Source organism: Schistocerca cancellata, chromosome 3 (assembly GCF_023864275.1).
Source record: "Schistocerca cancellata isolate TAMUIC-IGC-003103 chromosome 3, iqSchCanc2.1, whole genome shotgun sequence".
Lineage (NCBI taxonomy): Eukaryota > Metazoa > Arthropoda > Insecta > Orthoptera > Acrididae > Schistocerca > Schistocerca cancellata.
In genome coordinates this window covers 563062564-563083677 of record NC_064628.1, presented here as the reverse complement: position 1 = coordinate 563083677, position 21114 = coordinate 563062564, and the positions used below count along the sequence as shown (strand labels likewise).

The following is a 21114-nucleotide window of genomic DNA, read 5'->3' as shown; positions in this document are numbered from 1 at the left end:
CTAGTGTTAGCGAGTTTCAAGGACGCTCGGTACAATTTACAGGATGAGCGCGATAGTCACCTGCTACGTTATTCACATCAAATTGCGAGCGACATAGGTTACAGTGATTTCCAGGGAAGCAGTGGATAGTTGCGTAACTCAAAACATTGTTACAGAACCGGAAGACCTTAGGTAACGAAATTTCATAGATGAGATAAACAAACTGATGCTATCGTTCAGTAACGAGTTTGTTTTCAATTCTGACCAACCGGGATTTGGAGAGGAAATGTATATGAAAAGTACCCGGGAAATTAGAGGTACCGAGAGAGATGAATCAAGATCAACTTTTCCGATACCTTAACGTATTCGTATTCAATTATGGCGACTGTTAAACTGGGTAGTAAATTTATCTGGAAAGTTATTTGTTGTGCTGCAAGGAATTGGAGGTGCTCTTCCCCCTACGACTGTTTCTCGTGTGCGTGATGGTGGAAGATCAGTGCCGGCCGAAGTGGCCGTGTGGTTCTAGGCGCTGCAGTCTGGAACCGCGAGACCGCTACGGTCGCAGGTTCGAATCCTGCCTCGGGCATGGATGTGTGTGATGTCCTTAGGTTAGTTAGGTTTAACTAGTTCTAAGTTCTAGGGGACTAATGACCTGAGAAGTTGAGTCCCATAGTGCTCAGAGCCATTTGAACCATTTGGAAGATCAGTGGGAAATATTTATGTCAGAGCAAGCAAGTTTGGAAGAATGGGGGTAAGAGAACTATAAGTATCGATTGAGCACTGCTTTTGGTCAACAGTTGGCCAAAATAGCACGATTTTGCTTGATTCCTGGTCACTGTATAAAAATCATACTTCTTTAGAGCAAAGTAACCCTCCTGAAAAGTGTGCGACATTACTGTTCGTATCGCCTGGAACGAGTGGGAAAATTCAGCCTCTGGATGTTCGTTTTTTTCCGTGCCTATAAAACATATTATCGCAGCGTCTGCAGCTACACCGTAAAGGATCGCCAGTTTCAGGATAGATTCCACGACAGGTTGTTTCGCATTCGACTGCATTTCATCACATTCCACAAGTTACACCAATCTGATTCATTAAGCATTCTTTAAGATTGTATACCTAGCTGAACGTCCTGCATGGTTTGTAACACCCAAGGAGTTCGATCTTGATGGTGCGAATCTTTGTGATCACCAAGACAAGCCATTTTTCATTCAGTGCTCATGGTGAAAATTAATGGTTTGTTTTGAACATTTCTTGAACGTCGACGATGTCCACTTTGTGAAGTGTAATATATACATCCCATAGAAGGTTGATCTCTGCACCTATCGGACACACATTTTCTGTCGCTCTCCTGATGCACATGGAGTGTCATTTGCAACTAATTTTTTTCCTGCCATAATTGTTAACACAGCCTTTCAAAGGAGCCTTATTCAAGGTTGAACTAGTGTCCTCATAGTGAAGGGGTCTCTTGCGAGAGCGAGCTGGTGGAGGCCGTCCTCAAGTTAGCACGGCAGTGTGCATGAATGTCCCCTGCCGAGTTGCGAAGCAGGCCGTCGGGCAGTTAAACACAATGAGGTTATATGTTGCTTTCGATTACACATCACAATAATATTGGTTTAAGTAAAAAAAAGAAAGAAACACTGCGACTATCGATATATTTTCAAAGTTTTTTTCCGTGAAACAAACAGAAGGGGAGAGATACCAGGCTCTGTAATGTTTTTTTTACTTGTGTGTTGTAACAGTTAAATCACTGTAAACAGCAGATTCTGAGTATAGTTACTTAACCGTACACTTCACATTAGACTGCGTACCGAAAACTAATGCTTCCGAGTTTTTTATGTGAAAGGTTTTAAAGCTTTTTAAATAAAACAAACGTTGTTGATATTCTGTATCTCCATTCTTCGTGTCTGCTTATTTATTTCCCAACATAACATCCTGCAGACGAACGCATTTCTCCCAGCGAAAGAACAGTTTATTGATACTATCACTGTAAAACGTTTGACCTTATTGACGGAGCTGCAGCCTCAGCTCTGCTTGCACCGGGGCTCTATGAAGGATAATCGATGACAATTGCAGCCGTAGCAGCACTCGTGTGTGTTCTGGCGTCGTCCTGCTGGTGGATAAGGCGCTCCATGTGTGGACGAAGTCTCCGTATTCGAAACTCGATTACAGCACGCTGCTGCTTACGTACCTGCAGAGTTACGTCGCATACTGCCATGTTACACGCTACAGTTCAGAGAGCAGAAGCGGCAGAAGGCTGCAAATAAAACATGAAAAATAAAGATCTTAAATTTTCAAAACGATTGTTTTATTGAAGATGCAGCAGGTTTATTAAAGACACTGCCTATGCTACTCTTGTCCTTACTTTGGAACAGTACTGCTGTGCAGTTAGCGATCCTTCCCAGATAAGACTGACAGAGGACATAGAAAATTCCAATAAAGGGCAGCTCGTTTTGTATTATCCCAAAATGGACGAAGGAGTGTCACGAATATGAAAAGCGAATTGGTTTGGCAAGCATTAAAACGAAGACGTTTTTCTTTGCGGCGAGACGTTTTCACGGAGTTTCGATCACCAAATTTCTCCTCTAAATGCGAAAATATTACACTGTCGCCAAGCTACTTATGGAGGAATGATCATCATGATGAAATAAATCAGAGCCTGTACCGAAAGATTTAAGTGTACATTTTTCCTACTTGCTGTTAACGAGTGAAACGATAGGGAACTAGTTTGAAGGTGGTTCGAAGTACTCCCTCCCACGCGCTTAAGTGTGAATTGCAAAGTAGGCACGTCGATGTAGATACAGGTGAAAGAAAAATATGTAGTAGCTGCCTAAAGATCTTCCTTAGTCTGGGACATGGCATCGATGTTTCTTTCTAGTTAATATAGTGATTGCCTTTTAAGTTTATCTTATCAACGAGCTACAGTTGGTAAACTAATTATCCTCTCAAACCTGTAAAGGTCAATTGCATCAGTACTAATTTCACGACGATCAGAAAATAAGCTAACATTATGCAATCACGTACATATTGTGAATATAGAGGGTATAATGGATATATAGTACCTTAGATAAGTGTGCTGATTGTTTTTTTCTCTGTGTCAAACAATCTTCCCACAAACACGTCACATATTTCACTACCTGATCTTTTCTACACAGTCCTAACTGTACCACTAAATGGTCTATGCCTGCAGTACGAACTAAATGTTTTGCATCCACATGTCCACACTTCAAAGTCTGGGGTGCCATCAGGGGCAAAAAGAGTTAATGGCATGGTCTTGTCACGTGTACTTCGAGATGCTAATTAACCTAAAGACATACTATTCCTAAAAATATAATTATTAGTCCGCAAATGAAGCAAATATTTATGTAATGGTGTTCAGTAAACTATCCTCGGTCACCAATAAAAATACGGGTACCGTTACACTCTGCATATCTTAAGAAACACTGAAATAAGTATCCCACTTGCTAACAGGCGTTTATATGTTAGCAGTGTTACATAGTGGTGATATTTACTTTGAATAAGTACTTGTTCTATCATTTCATTTGGTGCTCGATTCACTAGTAACCATAGAATACTTAACTACTGTCTATATTTCCCGCTTGCTGTACGAGTGATCGTGACTTAAATATTAGAAAATTTTGCACGTAGTAGAAAACTGATTTTTATGACGTTTACGAGAGCAACACTGAAACTGTTTCCATTTTCACACATCATAAAATAATGGAAATGAAGTCCGTTTCTATACAGGTTGTAAAGATTGCCATTACTATGAATAACAGAATCACCGTTATTGTGACGGAAAAAAGTTTGAGAACGTGATTTAAAATCTCGAAATTGGCGATGCGAATAAAAATACAATACATTTTCTTCCGGTAGCAGCACATTTTGCGAAAGAAGTCAGTTTGGAATTTAGGGTTTTCGGATTTCATTAGGAGAATATTTTCGGAATATGATTTATTTTTTTGAGAGGTTTGGGATGTGTTTCATGATCTCAAGTTCTTGTGGTATATCAGATCTGGGTACAAGTCGGCGAGATATGAATATGGAGGGCAGATGACTGAGAGGACAGAATAGTACGGGCAGTTTCAATTTGTAGTTTTTTAGGGGTTTAGAAGAGAACAACTTCTCACGCTGCTGTTTTGAAGACCCTTAGAGTAGATGGGATCGGACAGGGGTTGATTTTGGGCTGGTAGGCGGCCTTATACTGTATGTCGTCGTGTATGAACTGCGAGCCATTGTCTGAGGTGTTGGGCTACGAGTTCGTCAAGGGGTTCACTTGTGATTCAATGTCAGTATGGGGCCACGATATGACACTTGGCACACTGCACATAGAAAGCTGTCTTGCACCACCAATCCATAATTCCCCGTTCCCAGAATAACGAGCGTCACAGGCAACAAATACGTGCAGTAGAGATTAGCATAAGCGACCTCATTCTCAGGAGAGTAATCTTGTTGACACAAGTAGTATGTGCCTTGGATAGACTATGGTAAGACAGTAATTTGAAGAGTAAAGCCAGGCGATGACGTGGAATTCACTAGTACCCGAGACTAGACTCTTCAGTGATCACAAAAAATATCGCCCGGTATTTACCCAAAAACTACTAGAAAACAACCAGTCCCAAAACACAGCACAACGGTCATTCTGCCGTTTAGTGGGAGTTGCGTTAGAGGAAATGCGACGACATTTTTGAACGTGACTCGTCGAATGTGGTGAGATGAATTATACCGCAACGAGTGTCTGCTTTGGACTTGATTACCAGAGGTAACGTCAGAGTAAGACGTCTGAAGTTTTGGGCCACGCTTGGTAGTCACAAGTATCTATTTCCCTTTTGTATACAATATAGCTCCTTGGCAGACTGCAGGGTGGTTACCAGTAAAACTGCCTAAAATCGCCCTATTGATGCTTCAACGTTCCAGTGTAGTGGACATTGTCGGATAGTAAGAGGTGTGTGGTAGAGGTAACTTGTAAACTTCTTCGAGTGTTATTCGCTAAAGGAGGTGAGAGAAATCACGCAACTGGAGTATTAATGTACTAATATAAGCGAAGACTAAGAACCGTGACAACAAGAAGTGGCAAATCCGTTCCAAAGAGGAAAAGAAACTTGTCGAAAAGAGGAAAAAGTCACACAATGAATGTTTATAAATCTACTAAAATTAATTGTAGATGTTCCTAAGCAAGGGTATGGAAACATCAGTAGAAGACTTTTTGCAGACCCTGAAACTTCAGCAGAAAAAACAAGTGTAGATCTGCAACTCATCTATCGTTTCAGTGTCATTCTAGAAGCTATTGCTAGTAGACATAAGACAGAAATAATATGTTGATTTATATATATCCATATATGGCCACACATATATCCGTTAATACATATTTATATCAATGGCATCGTATGTACAAAAGATTTTGGTGTCTTCCTCAACTGTCATTGCATATTACCCATAGACAGTTTATCAGAAGCATCAGACGAGGCCTGCTGTTAGACATAATAAACTCGCTACTAATGACACCTGATCTATTAATAAAAGATACGAGGCTGAAGCCAAAAGAAACAAGGAAATCTTTCTCACAAGAAACATTAGACTTACTGCTCTCAGGTGCATGACGGATTAGGCATGTATCTCAGGCTGAAAATGAAGAAGAAGAGGAGTCCCCAGTAAAAACAGACTGCTCAGATGAACAAGACTAGGAGGCATCATTTGAATAATACATAGTATTGTAGTCAATAAATAAAGAATCTAATGAAAAAACCAATAATTTTGTTTAGTTCATACTATAAAGTATGTAAGTACGTTATTACCCTACAAACACGTACAAAAAAAACACAGTAATTTTGGACTACTTTTTGCATGAAATACTCCTATCTGTGGCGTTTAGTATGGCTCTCCTGAAATAATCAATTCTGTATTGGCATGACAGGCGTGGATCATAAACAGTTTAAACAAAAATATCGTGGCTTGATAAGTCGCTGTGTCGATGCACAAAGTACTTACACTAGGTGTAGCACAATCTTACAAACAACGTAGATGCAAACGCAGTACGTGCGTGTTAAGTTAACGGCGCGACCTTCCATTACTTGCACATTGTGCATATATTTTTTCTCAACTGTTAACGTTAAAGCTTCTGTAAATTTGAATGTGAGAGAATAATTTTCTATGACTGGAATTTAGGCGTGTTTCTGATTTGTTTTCTATGAATAACGATAACAAATGGCCTTTATTTCATCAATTCTGATAAATATCGAATAATATAGACGTTTGTTACGTAATACGAAACAACAATAATATCGAAAAGGAAAAGGGAAATGCAACACATACTTCATGAGTAAGAGTGATTAATAATGTATTCTCGAATGGAATGAAATTGAAGTACGTTGCAGTAAGTAAACAGAATGAAAAAAATAAATAAAAGGAAATAAAAAAAGCCCACAGAATATACTCGAGATTCCCTTTTATAGCCTTAACGCAAACTACTTCGACATATTATAGATGGGCTATATAGAACGAGTTACAATTCATTGATTAATGGATGTTTAGTACTGTCATCTTTTTTTGTACGATTTTCATTCTCTTCAAGAGACCACATTTCTTCCTCTTATCTGCCTACGGTTCACGAAACACTCAGTAATGTCGAAAATTTGTCTTCTTTATTTCCCAAAAATCTCCACTATGTTTATGGAAACACTCCACGTATGACTACTTTGTATTATCTCTGTGTAATTTTCGCTGCGCAGTGCTAACTATATAGACACTTAGCACATGCAGAATTATGTAGTCCAGTTGCCACTTTGTTATCTATGACAGCTCTCACTTCAATCAGTTTATTGCTTAATTAGACCCACTCAACACAGAAGACTGTTTATTAAGTAGGTGATTAGAATATGATATTTTAGATACGACAGCTAGGTGCAAAGGACGCTGTCTGTTTTCCCTTTCTCCTTCCGCCTGATAACCAGGTAACCTTGGAACAGTGATGTGCTTACTGGAGACGTGGCTAATACCTCGTGCTGCAGTTGTAAGGCAGACGGGAGTGTCAGAGCACGGCAGCCATGCAGGCAATCCGAATGTCTCCCACGTGCACCTTTCTGCTGTTCTGGTTGGTGGTCACAGTCAAGGTAAATACTTCCCTATCTTCAGTGATATCTCACCCTTGACAATGTTTACGCTGAAATACAGCAAAGAAATTTAAGAAGAATCTACCTTAAGAGCAACAACCTGCTTTCTTAGAAGCAGACTGAGCTATGTAGCATCTTTGAATGTAAAATGAATGTTTATAATACTTTGCATAGTCCTGTGTGGATAGTCGAGGTACTGTTTCAGTCTCACTATATTCCTTCGTTCCTGATCTGCATCAATAAGCGTCTGATGCGTATCGGCAAGTCTTACACATTTTACCAATCAGGTTAGCCCTTTGGATGTACTGGGGTCTCACTGTGGATATCCGCCTTGCCTCAATCATTTTCGTCGCTGGAGGCTGTAAACTCGGCTTTCACATCATTTCATTATAAAAAGATGTATTGTTCTGTCCAGAAAATACCAATAGTAATCTCTCGTAAAAGAATACCGACTTTTTCCCGTCAAAATCTCATTATGATTTGACTTGTCAGTTTCTTACGATACACTCCAACATTTACGTAGCGAAATAATGTACCCTGTTTCTGCCACTAAGTTTTAAATCGTGAATCCTGTACAAAACGCATCACGATGCAGCATTCAGGCACCAGGGTTAATCCTGGCTTCTGAACGGTGGTTTATAATCTACCTTTCGTTCCTTCTCTAACGTTTTTCTCTCATCGTTGAGCTTTGCGTGGGAGTAAGAATGTAATATATTACCCCTAAAGGAAGGGAAGGTCTCGAAATTTAAGATAGAAGGAGTTTAAAAAGATTCATGATATTTCACAAGATAAAACGATTGACGATTAAGAAAAATCTTTAATCACTGAAACTAATTATTTCCCTTGGTACCGGTTGTAAGTTGCTGATCTATGTGGCTGTCGGAAAAGGTATTCCTGTACAGCTTCCACGCTAGCTCATTCATTGCCCAACGTATGTAGTGTCGAAATGCTGATAATAAAGTAACAAAAGGCGTTTTGATTAGTCCATCTCATAGGATCATTTAAGTTACAACAGCGCGGCGTGCGTTTCGCCGCAAGTACGTCACTATAGGTCACAGAATTTGACGACGGTACCAGTAGTTTCAGGAATATGTTTGTTTATGTAAGGGAAAATCTACTGCAAAATCATTCTACAGATGTAAATAACAAAAAACTTATTGAAAATGTAACGATTATAAGATGCGTCTATACTGTTGTTGTTGTTGTGGTCTTTAGTCCTGAGACTGGTTTGATGCAGCTCTCCATGCTACCCTATCCTGTGCAAGGTTCTTCATCTCCCAGTACTTACTGCAACCCACAGCCTTCTGAATCCGCTTAGTGTATTCATCTCTTGGTCTCCCTCTACGATTTTTCCCCTCACGCTGCCCTCCAATGCTAAATTTGTGATCCCTTGATGCCTCAGAACATGTCCTACTAACTGGTCCCTTCTTTTTGTCAAGTTGTGCCACAAACTCCTCCCCAATTCTATTCAATACTTCATCATTAGTTATGTGATCTACCCATCTAATCTTCAGCATTCTTCTGTAGTACTACATTTCGGAAGCTTCTACTCTCTTCTTGTCCAAACTATTTATCGTCCATGTTTCACTTCCATACATGGCTACACTCCATACAAATACATTCAGAACCGACTTCCTGACACTTAAATCTATACTCGATGTTAACAAATTTCTCTTCTTCAGAAACGCTTTCCTTGCCATTGCCAGTCTACATTTTATATCTTCTCTACTTCGACCATCATCAGTTATTTTGCTCCCCAAATAGCAAAACTCATTTACTACTTTAAGTGTCTCATTTCCTAATCTAATTCCCTCAGCATCACCCGACTTAGTTCGACTACATTCCATTATCCTCGTTTTGCTTTTGTTGATGTTAATCTTATATCGTCCTTTCAAGACACTGTCCATTCCGTTCAACTGCTCTTCCAAGTCCTTTGCTGATAGAGTTACAATGTCATCGGCGAATTTCAAAGTTTTTATTTTTTCTCCCTGGATTTTAATACCTACTCCGAATTTCTCTTTTGTTTCCCTTACTGCTTGCTCAATATAAAGATTGAATAACATCAGGGAGAGGCTACAACCCTGTGTCACTCCCTTTCCAACCACTGCCTCCCTTTCATGCCCCTCGACTCTTATAACTGCCATCTGGTTTCTGTACAAATTGTAAATAGCCTTTCGCTCCCTGTATTTTACCCCTGCCACCTTTAGAATTTGAAAGAGAGTATCCCAGTCAACATTGTCAAAAGCTTTCTCTAAGTCTACAAATGCTAGAAACGTAGATTTGGCTTTCCTTAATCTTTCTTCTAAGATAAGTCGTAAGGTCAGTATTGCCTCACGTGTTCCAACATTTCTACGGAATCCAAACTGATGTTCCCCAAGGTCGGCTTCCACCAGTTTTTCCATTCGTCTGTAAAGAATTCGCCTTAATATTTTGCAGCTGTGAATTATTAAACTGATAGTTCGGTAATTTTCACATCTGTCAACACCTACTTTCTTTGGGATTGGAATTATTATATTCTTCTTGAAGTCTGAGGGTATTTCGCCAGTCTCATACATCTTGCTCACCAGATGGTAGAGTTTTGTCGGGACTGGCTCTCCCAAGGCCGTCAGTAGTTCTAATGGAATGCTGTCTACTTTCGGGGCCTTGTTTCGACTCATGTCGTTCAGTGCTCTGTCAAATTCTTCACGCAGTATCGTATCTCCCATTTCATCTTCATCTACATCCTCTTCCATTTCCATAATATTGTCCTCAAGTACATCGCCCTTGTATAGACCTTCTATATACTCCTTCCACCTTTCTGCTTTCCCTTCTTTGCTTAGAACTGGATTTCCATCTGAGCTCTTGATATTCATACAAGTGGTTCTCTTTTCTCCAAAGGTCTCTTTAATTTTCCTGTAGGCAGTATCTATCTTACCCCTAGCGAGATAAGCCTCTACATCCTTACATTTGTCCTCTAGCCATCCCTGCTTAGCCATTTTGCACTTCCTGTCGATCTCATTTTTGGACGTCTATATTCCTTTTTGCCTCCTTCTTTTACTGCATTTTTATATTTTCTCCTTTCATCAATTAAGTTCAATATTTCTTCTGTTACCCAAGGAGTTCTACTAGCCCTCGTCTTCTTACCTACTTGATCCTCTGCTGCCTTTACTACTTCATCCCTCAGAGCTACCCATTCTTCATCTACTGTACTCCTTTCCTCCATTCCTGTCAATTCTTCCTTTATGCTCTCCCTGGAACTCTGTACAACCTCTGGTTCTTTCAGTTTATCCAGGTCCCATCTCCTTAAATTCCCACCTTTTTTGCGGTTTCTTCAGTTTTAATCTACAGTTCATAACCAATAGATTGTGGTCAGAGTCCACATCTGCCCCTGAAAATGTCTTACAGTTTAAAACCTGGTTCCTAAATCTCTGTCTTACCATTATATAGTCTATCTGATACCTTCTAGTATCTCCAGGATTCTTCCATGTATACAACCTTCTTTCATGATTCTTGAACCAAATGTTAGCTATGAATAAGTTATGCTCTGTGCAAAACTCTACCAGGCGGCTTCCTCTTTCATTTCTTATCCCCAATCCATATTCACCTACTATGTTTCCTTCTCTCCCTTTTCCTACTACCGAATTCCAGTCACCCATGACTATTAAATTTTCGTCTCCCTTCACTACCTGAATAATTTCTTTTATCTCATCATACATTTCTTCAATTTCTTCATCATCTGCAGAGCTAGTTGGCATATATATACTTGTAGTACTGTAGTAGGCGTGGGCTTCGTGTCTATCTTGGCCACAATAATGCGTTCACTATGCTGTTTGTAGTAGCTTACCCGCAAACCTATTTTTTTATTCCTTATTAAACCTACTCCTGCATTACCCCTATTTGATTTAGTGTTTAGAACCCTGTAGTCACCTGACCAGAAGTCTTGTTCCTCCTGCCACCGAACTTCGCAAATTCCCACTATATCTAACTTTAACCTATCCATTTCCCTTTTTAAATTTTCTAATCTACCTTCCCGGTTAAGGGATCTGACGTTCCACGCTCCGTTCCGTAGAACTCCAGTTTTCTTTTTCCTGATAACGACGTCCATCTTGAGTAGTCCCCGCCCGGAGATCCGAATGGGGGACTAATTTACCTCCGGAATATTTTACCCAAGAGGATGCCATCATCATATAACCATGCAGTTAAGCTGCATGCCCTCGGGAAAAATTACGGCCTTAGTTTCCCCTTCCTTTAAGCCGTTCGCAGTACCAGCACAGCAAGGCCGTTTTGGTTAATGTTGCAAGGCCAGGTCAGTCAATCATCCAGACTGTTGCCCCTGCAACTACTGAAATGGCTGCTGCCCCTCTTCAGGAACCACACGTTTGTCTGGCCTCTCAACAGATACCCCTCCGTTGTGGTTGCACCTACGGTACGGCCATCTGTATCGCTGAGGCACGCAAGCCTCCCCACCAACGGCAAGGTCCATGGTTCATGGGGTGACAAAATTATTTTCGGTGAAAACCGGGACACATTTACCCGTGTGCCAATGGACACCTCATTCCACATGTACCCAGGTTTCTTAGTTTTAAATATTAATGTTTTGTTGATACATTTTGCTAACCCGATTATTATAACTAATAAGAGGATACAAAAGATTGATATAATCTAGATTATCTGTATAATTAATGACATTTGATAAACGTATACAGTAATAAAGAAATGTATTACAATTTTAAAAATTTTACAGCCATTCAAATTTTAAACAATTAATATTAACATGAGCTTTAATATTACTGAGCACTTGTAGATGGAATTGACTGTCCGTGGAGAAAAGGGTTCTTTTATACTGCCTCCGGCCTTCTTGATCATGTCTTTGTTCTTTGAGACACAGTGATAAAACTCGGCACAATCCATTTTGTAGTTGTACAGGATCTGCAGGATTGCTTCAAGAGAGTCCACCTCCATTCTGTTTCTTTCATCAGTCCACTGGATATTCATGAACAAAAATATTCTTTCCACATTAGCATTATGGGCTGGGATTGCAAATAAATACCTTGCAATTATTACCAACTCAGAGTAATGCTGCGACAGTCACAGCTTTTAAAAAAACTCACTCACTTCTCATGACATTCCAATTGTGTTTTTTTTTTCATCACTCCACTTGTGAAGAATTTCTTCAACAAAATTTGTCAGTATGCCGAACTGATCAAAGAGAATGGAATCATCGATTTCAATCTCTTTATTCTTCAAATAAGAAACTGTATCTTCGACACTTCCCTATTTTGGAACTCTCTTCAGTAACATCCAATCAAACACCGGCGATGAGGGTAAATATGAGGCGCTCCACTTGCTGAGATATTCTACTCAAGTGACATAAAACTTGTTAACTTCTTCTCTAAAACTCCTTTCCGCTGCTTCTGATACTTCTGCTCTTTTAAGGACAGATTTAACATTAAAAGAAATGAACTACTGTTTTCTCCTCTTAGTAACAGTTTCAATAGTATTTTTCAAAACATCATTTACCTCTATTACACTTTTCATGCTTCCCTCAATTTCCTTTATCCCATGCTGCAAAGTGCTAAGCTGACTGTGAATGAACCATAAGTAGGCTTCACTTAAAGGGTTACTGAAAAACTGAACCAATATTTTGGGGGCTTTGTCTTCATTTAGGAAAAAGTCTTTTAACGGTTCAAACACCGGATTACTCTTTCAACTGCTGGAAGTAGTGATAACCAGCGAGTTTTCGAGTGACACATTACATTCATATATCCAGTTCCCACATAATCACAGAACTCCTTAAGCCTCTTTGTTCTAACAGTATATATGTAAAAGTGTGAGTATACCTTCATGACGATAGTTTTAACATCACAGCTTAAACTGTCAGCAGATGTCTGCACGCTATTGTGTAAAACATGTGCAGGGCACCCTATGCCTTCAATGTTTTCATGCAATGTTGCCTTTTATTTGGTAAATACGTTGCATTTGCCTTGTCTTTTTAAACCACCAAAGTTTGTGTTGGTGTTATCTCCACAAAATGTCACACATTTATTTTTCTCAAGACCAAAAATTTCGATAGTATTCATACAAAATCTTGAAATTTCGTCAGATGTTTCATTAGGTAGGGAACTCACCTTCAAAAGTTTGGTCTGAATTCCCTGATTAATATCGAAAAACTGAACAACAAACGGAAATATTTTAGGGCCCTTATGATTGATGGCATCAGTGGATATAACGTGAAAAGAAGACTTTTTGATGTATTCAAGGCTTTCCTTTACACTCTGGGGAGCAATAACTCCTTTCACTAAGGCTGACACTTTAGTTCTTGCTGAACTAAACTTTTTTTGCAATGGAAGAATCATCAAACGTAATGCTGTTAAGCTTATTAGTACAATCACTAGATCTATAAGTTTGGTGACGTTTTACCGTGTGGTAGGCTAGTGTAAGATCGGCTGCTCGAACTTTCGTCTCTTCACTTGACTGATGTTTCACAAAATAATTTTGTAGAGTTTTACTGCAGCTCGGTGCAATGTATCTGTTAATGTGTTTCTTTGACCTGATGTCATCGGAACGGAACGGAACGGAACGTCCACCATGACTTATACTAATAAAACAGTTACATACGGAACACTCTGCTTCGTAATCAAAACGACCGTTCTTAATGAAATTCCATTCCTTGGAATAACAGTCACTGAACTTGCAGACACGTTTCGGCATTGCGTTTCACAGTACTGCAGCAATAATACCACTAATATGAGAAAAAACTATTGCAGTTTGTCTGACAAAACATCAACTACTACACTGTTCTGACAATGAGTGTGTGAGTAAGTGGCGCGACAATCGGACGGTTTCATAGTTGTGTTACAATAATGCAACTTACTACTTGTTGGCCAAAGTACCGCTCAAAGTAAATTATTGCCTGAGTGTATCAATACTGATACTATGATTATTAGTATGCGACAATGGAGGTTTTAGACAAATAAGCTAAAATATATTAATTTCTTGTGTTGTATTTCCTTTAATATAGCGAAATCACAAAAATTTGAGAAAGTTTCGGGACACCGGAACATAGGGATGAAAACAGGGACAATCCCGGTTTTCCGGGACGTTTGGTCACCCTAGTCTATCTATACTGACGTGAAACGGGTAGTTGTGAATAAGGTTCCTTATAGATTTATGCAGCTTTTCGACACACCTCATCATTTCTGACTTTTTTAATTGTTGTAATTTTTATGAAATTTAAATTGTTATTGACTGAATATTCTATTCATCGATATCCGCAATATCTCAAATCTGTGTTTACCCTCCCCAGAATGTTGTTTGCATCATTGAATGGAGTTTTGCGTGTAGTGCTCATAAATAAACTCATCGTGCTAGGCGGGAGTTAGCGATTCCTCGTGGGGATGTCGGAAGCATTTTTTTTTCACGTTGTTTGCTTTTCAAACAATGACGCCAACGCAATAATTCCTTCATGCATGTGGTAACAATGTGTAGAGTTTAGTGTCATCAAGAGTGTGGAGATAGAAAACAGAAATGTAATTTCAAGTCTAGTGTTCAGTGATAAGGCAACAGCGAGCGCGAACTGTTACAATTTTAAAATATGGATAACACAGCAAGGTCGAGCTCGAGTCTCAGAGCTGCGTAGTTTTACGACAATTTTCCGAAGAAAACTGATCGATGGAAAACATCGATGTACACCTGGCATCTTCCTCAGATATGAGAACATGTCGAAAAGGTTACAGCACCACCACACTGGCAGCTGCATCTAACAGCATTTCCTAACAATGAGCTGCCTGAATGATGGGTGGACCGTGACCGGTGTACGGATCTCACATTGCACCGTTGGCCTCCATTGTTACGTGACCTCAAGGTACGTGATTTCTTTTTGGGATGGTTTTCGCGTGAGTTTCTGTGTACGTGGCTCCCCTTCCAATTACTTTGGACTAACGTCTGGATGTTTTGTCGTGTGGTCCATGGAAGGACATTGAACCTTTGGTTTTAAACGTAATTGTAAAATGTATCTAAGTGGGGTATGCGCATGCAAGTAAAATACACTACTTAAATTCAAGTTGGAGAGGGGAGAAAGGAAATGAAAGGGACTGTTAATGATAGCTACATAGGGACTTTTTACGGAGTGGGCGGAGAAAAGTGAAAATGTGTTCTGTACTTGGATTCGAACCAGGGATCTCCTGTTTACTAGGCAGGTATGTTAAACAATGCGGTGCTCAGACACAGTGTTTATCGGGACTGGGAGGACTATTTCGGCACTCCTCCCGGCCGACCCACATTCCCAACTAGTGCCAACTATCAGAACTCTCCGTCCATGTCCTTCATGCTCGCTAACTTGAGATGCCAGCAAGAGGACGGGCGTAATTGCGTATCCTCTCTGACGGTAGTAGATTCATTGCCCATCTAGGCTAATCAGTTATGTGAATGCGTGGTGTCTCTTCTTCCGGACGTGTCCAGGTGTCAGCCCAAACAAATTCTGCTCATCTTATTTTTCATACAACGCTCAGCGGTGACAGAATGCTTGGGTTTGTTTCCCCTTTACAAACAAAATGATTTATAAGTCGGAATGTTATATGTCCATTTGATAGGGCGCTACCACGTTATTTTTATGTGATATTCATTTTACCGATATCTATTAACAGGAACTTTATAACATGAAGAATAATCAGTATTCCAGCGGCTATTCACTAGCGGACTTTTGCACGGTGGTATCAGTCAGCTCGAGCGAGGGCAGAGCTGTAACTACTTGTTACTCCTCATGTTTTATTTTCCCTCTTAACACATACCGGTAAAACGAATATTGCGCTGTGCTAACTTGTTTGGGCTGATTCCAGCAACACGTTGCAAAAACAAAATTACAAACATCTGTCGAAACACCAGAGAAAATGGCCCTGACGACTGTTAGGTGAGACAACTTGTATATCCTTGTACAATCGGATGGTTCTCCGACAAATAAAAACTTTATAGGTCTATGCACAAGTTAAAATTCATCCCAAGTTTCTCTCCTTGTGCATGTAGAAGATATAGTCTTGTGAATCTGGATGAGCCTTTTTCAATCACGCTGTAGAACCCCTAGCATGAAGTACAAGATCCTGATTCAGTGCCTCCCAATGCGCTATACTGAGTAAAAATAATACAGCAAAGCGTAAACGATTTTACTTGAACTACAAAACACTACGTGTGCGATCCTCCAAGCTTTCTCTATGTTTTGCCAAAAGAACGTCGCCTTCCCTCAAGGGATTTCTATTAGAGTTGGTGAAGCATTTCCGTAATACTCGCATTTCGACCTCACATACCGGTAATAAAACACTTTGCATCATCGTAGGTTATAAATTACGTAGACTAAATGCCACTGATTTGTAACGTATACACATCAGTAATACAAATTCCACTAGGAGTAGTGTTTTTCGCGATCATCTCTATTTAAGTTAAATTATTAGATAGAGATGCAACCTCGTTACCGTATTTACTACAGCAAAAGATATTCGACACGTAAACTTACGGAAATACCAGTAAACAAAGAAGTAAATGAGCAACATATAAACTTGCTGAATACAAATCACGAAAGGAGTATTGCTTCACAATGTTAATGTTTTCGGTGTATAATTGGCAGGCAGAATACGCAGTATATACAAGCAATACACAAAAATATAACACAAAATGTTTAGCCACAGTACTTATGTAATGGAGAAAAGAAATTTGGAAAATGCTGCTAAAGAACGCTCCACAGCTAAACAACCAAAGACAAAATAATAATACAAGCCAGTAAAGCAAACGTGGTGGTCAACAAACTAATCGTCTTTCTCGTACTGCAATGTCAGGAGAAAGCGTTTTGTTTCCAAACAAGTACTTGTATAAAAGGTGCGGAAAATTGTGCACCAACGAAACAGTTGTTCATATTTGAAGCATCTTCATATTTCAGGTTTTGTATTTCGAATTATTTGTGACGTTCGCTTACTCAAACGTAACAACGCTCCGACAGGGTGACGAGGTGCTGGTGGCCGTGCAGGAGGGCGTACTGAGAGGCAGCACAGCCACGAGCGCCTACAACACGACGTACTCCGCCTTCCTGGGCATTCCGTACGCCGAGCCGCCGGTCGGCGACCTGCGCTTCGAGGTGAGTGGACAGAGGACAGCACTTGCATCATTATAATCATGATTATTATTATTTAAAGCTCGCTTCCAGTGAGATTACTTTCACTCAGATCGGTTCACGGAGAGCTGTGAATGCATCCAGTGAGCAAGTTACAGAAAATTGGTTGATAGTCAAATAAAGTAACACTTTATGAATGTTTGCTGGTTCAGCAGACGTGTGTCACACGAATGGAATGAATCTTTGATATACCCTATTTGCAAGAAAGGCTATAAATTAAAATGCCAAAATTACCGAGAAATAACTCTACAAAGTTCATGCTACAAACTGTAGGCTAAACTTACAAATAAGACCTTAATACCAATAGTGGAAGCACGTATGTTGGAGGTATAACATGGTTTTTAGGTAAGATTCATTATGTTCTGCCTTACTTTTCAGTTTGGCACAAGTAACCTTGAAAAGAAGGGAGTTTAGATTGCTAGCTTACTATGTTATTTTTGAAAAGGCGTTTAACAAGGTAGAGTGTAAAAAAGCTATGGGAATCATTTACACTTTCACCGTCACGTGCGTTATACGCCTATATGATGAACACTGATTTTTCAGTCTTTGCCGTGTGCATCATAAGCGATCACGTGAGGAATCGTGAGTGTTTGTCTATGATGCATATATTATCAGAGTTGTGCCGAAAACAAATGGACGCCACTTTCTACCGGCCAGCGGCAAAAGTTCTGTGATGGTTTTGTAGTGCAGTACTGGATGACAGGCAGTTGTTACCTGGTTACAATATAGCACCTGTATGTGATCCTTGCTGGCAATGGCGTTTCGATTACATGGGTGGCGTTGCGTAGTCCTTGTTTTCAATCAATCTTTGTGGTTTTTGGTGAAAAATGGATTCACAAGAGCACAGATCCAAAAATGATTGAAGGAATCGAGCTTAACTGATGAGTCACTGTTCGGAAGTGGCATTAACTCCCACGAAGACAATCGTGCTCGTTCCTCGAGCTAGAGTAGTAGTGAAGGTGAAGTACTTCCACTAAAGAAACAAAACATACACACGCACGTTACGAATGATACGTCCATAAGTGGGGAAATCGAAGTTCATCTTCCACTGACCATAATAGTAAAACTGAGCTGTCACCTACAGAGATATCATGTACTGATGGGCTCCCTACATCACGAATAAAGTGGTCTGATGTGCAGGGGAAAGTAAACTATTTTGTTATTTCTGGTAACTGTGGATTGGGCAATGCACTCTTGGTTAATCTACCAGCAAATATTCATCCCATTGACGCTTACAATATTTTTCTTGGTGAAGAAGTATGCCATTTCATTGTGGAGGAAACAAACCGTTACGCTGAACAAAAGTTTGTTACTGGAACAACTGCAGAGACATTACCACCGTCATCAAGACTGACGTTATAAAGTAATATCAGCGTTGATAATTTGAGGAAATTTATGGGACCTTTGTTCTGGATGGCTCTTGGTCACAAGCGTTATTTGAGCCGGAAGCTGCTTTTTAAAAACCAGGTATCTTCTACTATGTCCCGAAATACACTGAAGCGCCAAAGAAACAGGTACAGGGATGCGTATTCTAATACAGAGACATATAAACAGGCAGTGTTGTGTACATAGTTCCGCGTAGTCAACGCGTACGCAACTTTCCCACTAGAGCGCGCCCCGCTAAGCACAACAGCGCAGGCGCAGCGCTCGTCCGTCTCCGCACTACGAGATGGCGCTGTCATAGAGACGGACCAAATTCTGCTTCCGCCGATCCGCGTATTAATATGTAACGTAGCCAATTAGATTGCTGCTAACGTAGAAACTTTTCTCCTCGCGGATAACACTCGCGCAGTGATTCCTGAACGCGCGAGGTATTGTAACGAGTGTACAGACCTCCGATTGGTCAGTCTGCATTGATCTGTACCAGTCTGTACCAGTCTGCATATGTCTGTACCAGTCTATAGTCAAGTTTCAGTCTGCACTAATAAGATTTCCATATTCCTGTACATAGCCATGAAGATAAATGTATAGACACTTTGTCAAGTATCAGAGATATGTGAGAATAAGATTAACGTACCAAGGCCAAAGGAACTTCAGATTGTCAATTGTAAACAGCATCCAGAATCAAGTTAATTAATGTCTATGCGTTTTATTATTTTAATAAATGTGTGTGAAAATTAATCAAGTTCTGTTTAAAGTTGGTCACCGTCAATCTGCTACTCTAAGCGTGCAAGTGGCATTTCTATCGTCTGACCTAACGACAGAAGATAAACACGCCACGATAAGACCAGGAGACATATTGCTGACACTCGCCTACTTCGTTAGAGCGACAAGTCAAATAATCTGATGGTGTGTGTACCGAAGGTCTTACAGAACGCACACCACAGGCAGAATACAACGCTACGGTCTGAAACGCCTATATAATACAAGTGTCTGTCGCAGTTGTTAAATCGGTTGTTGTTGCTACAGTGGCAGGTTATCGAAGTTGAAATGCGTTTGAACATAGCGTTATAGTCGGCGCACGAGGGGTGGAACGCAACATCTCCGAGATAGCGATGAAGTGGGGATTTTCCCGTACGACCGTTTCACGAGTGTACCGTGAATATCAGGAATCCGGTAGAACATCAAACCTCCGACATCGCTGCGGCCGGAAAAAGATCTTCCAAAGACAGGACCAATGATGACTGAAGAAAATCGTTCAACATGACAGAAGTGCAACCCTACCACAAATTGCTGCAAATGTCAGTGCTGGACCATCAAAAAGTGTCAGCGTGCGAATCATTCAACGAAACCGTTAGCTTTATAAGCTTACCTTTTTACGTTAAGGTGTATGATGCACGTTTGTTTTTGATACTAAAGGAATCATCGATATGGGCTTTCGGAGCCGAAGGCCAACTCGTGTAACCTTGATGACTGCAGGACACAAAGCTTTACGCCTCGCCTGGGCCCGTCAATACCGACATTGGATGTTGGTGATTGGAAACATGTTGCCTGATCCGAAGACTCTCGTTTCAATTTGTAGCGACCGTATAGATGTGCACGGGCATGGAGACAACCTCATGAATCCATGGGTCCTGCATGTAAGCAGTGGACGGTTCAAGCTGGTGCGGGCTCTGTAATGGTGTGGGGCGGGTGCAGCTGGAGTGAAATGGGACTCCTGATACATCTAAATATGACTGTGACAGGTGACACGTACATAAGCATCCTGTCTCATCACTTGCATCCATTCATGTCTATTGTGCATTCCGACGGACTTGGGCAATTCCAGCACGACAATGCGACACCCCCACACGTAAATAATTGCTGCAGAGTGGCTCCAGGAACACCCTTCTGAGTTTAAACAGTTCCGCTGGCCACCAAACTCCCCAGACATGAACATTATTGAGCATATCTGGGATGCCTTGCAGCGTGCTGTACAGAAGAGATCCCCACTCACTCATACTCTTCAGGATTTATGGACAGCCCTGCAGGATTCATGATGTGAGTTCCCTTCATTGCTACTTTAGACATTAGTCGTGTCAATGCCACGTCGTGTTGCGGCACTTCCGTGTGCTTGCGGGCCGTACACGACATTAAGCAAGTGTACCAGTCTCTTTGGCTCTTCAGTGGATGTTGGATTTGCTACTTCGTTGTACATTTTTGCGAATCACAATATCTTAAAAAGCTCTAAAAATTTGAAAATTACTCAGTTAGGAGCGACAGCTACAAGACTGTAAATGGAATTAGTCACAAAAATTTATTTTTATAAACAAAAGTGCTTTTCGACCAAGGCTCTCGAAGTACTATTTATAAATTGCTATCATAAGTGAAGTGGAAATAATGATTTGCCCATCAGTAACAAATTTCTCGTGGTTGTAGCAGGGCTTCCAGTGCTGTTGCTGTGAGATAAAAGGACATAGGAGCCTCACATGAATAAAAAGGTTTTCAAGCATTTTACCAGGCAATAGTTGAGCT

General features: G+C 40.4%; 2 protein-coding genes across 2 annotated transcripts in view; both read left to right on the top strand.

Annotated features, from left to right (window-relative positions):
• LOC126175419 (cholinesterase-like) overlaps positions 1–21114 on the top strand; it is a 423045-nt gene that overhangs the window by 132766 nt on the left and 269165 nt on the right. The window lies entirely within an intron of this gene.
• The window catches only part of LOC126175420 (acetylcholinesterase-like), a 118359-nt gene that overhangs the window by 26990 nt on the left and 70255 nt on the right, over positions 1–21114 (top strand). Inside the window, exon 2 of the mRNA XM_049922219.1 lies at positions 17050–17184. Within this exon, the coding sequence (XP_049778176.1) occupies positions 17050–17184 (135 nt within the window). The remainder of the gene's footprint in view (positions 1–17049; positions 17185–21114) is intronic.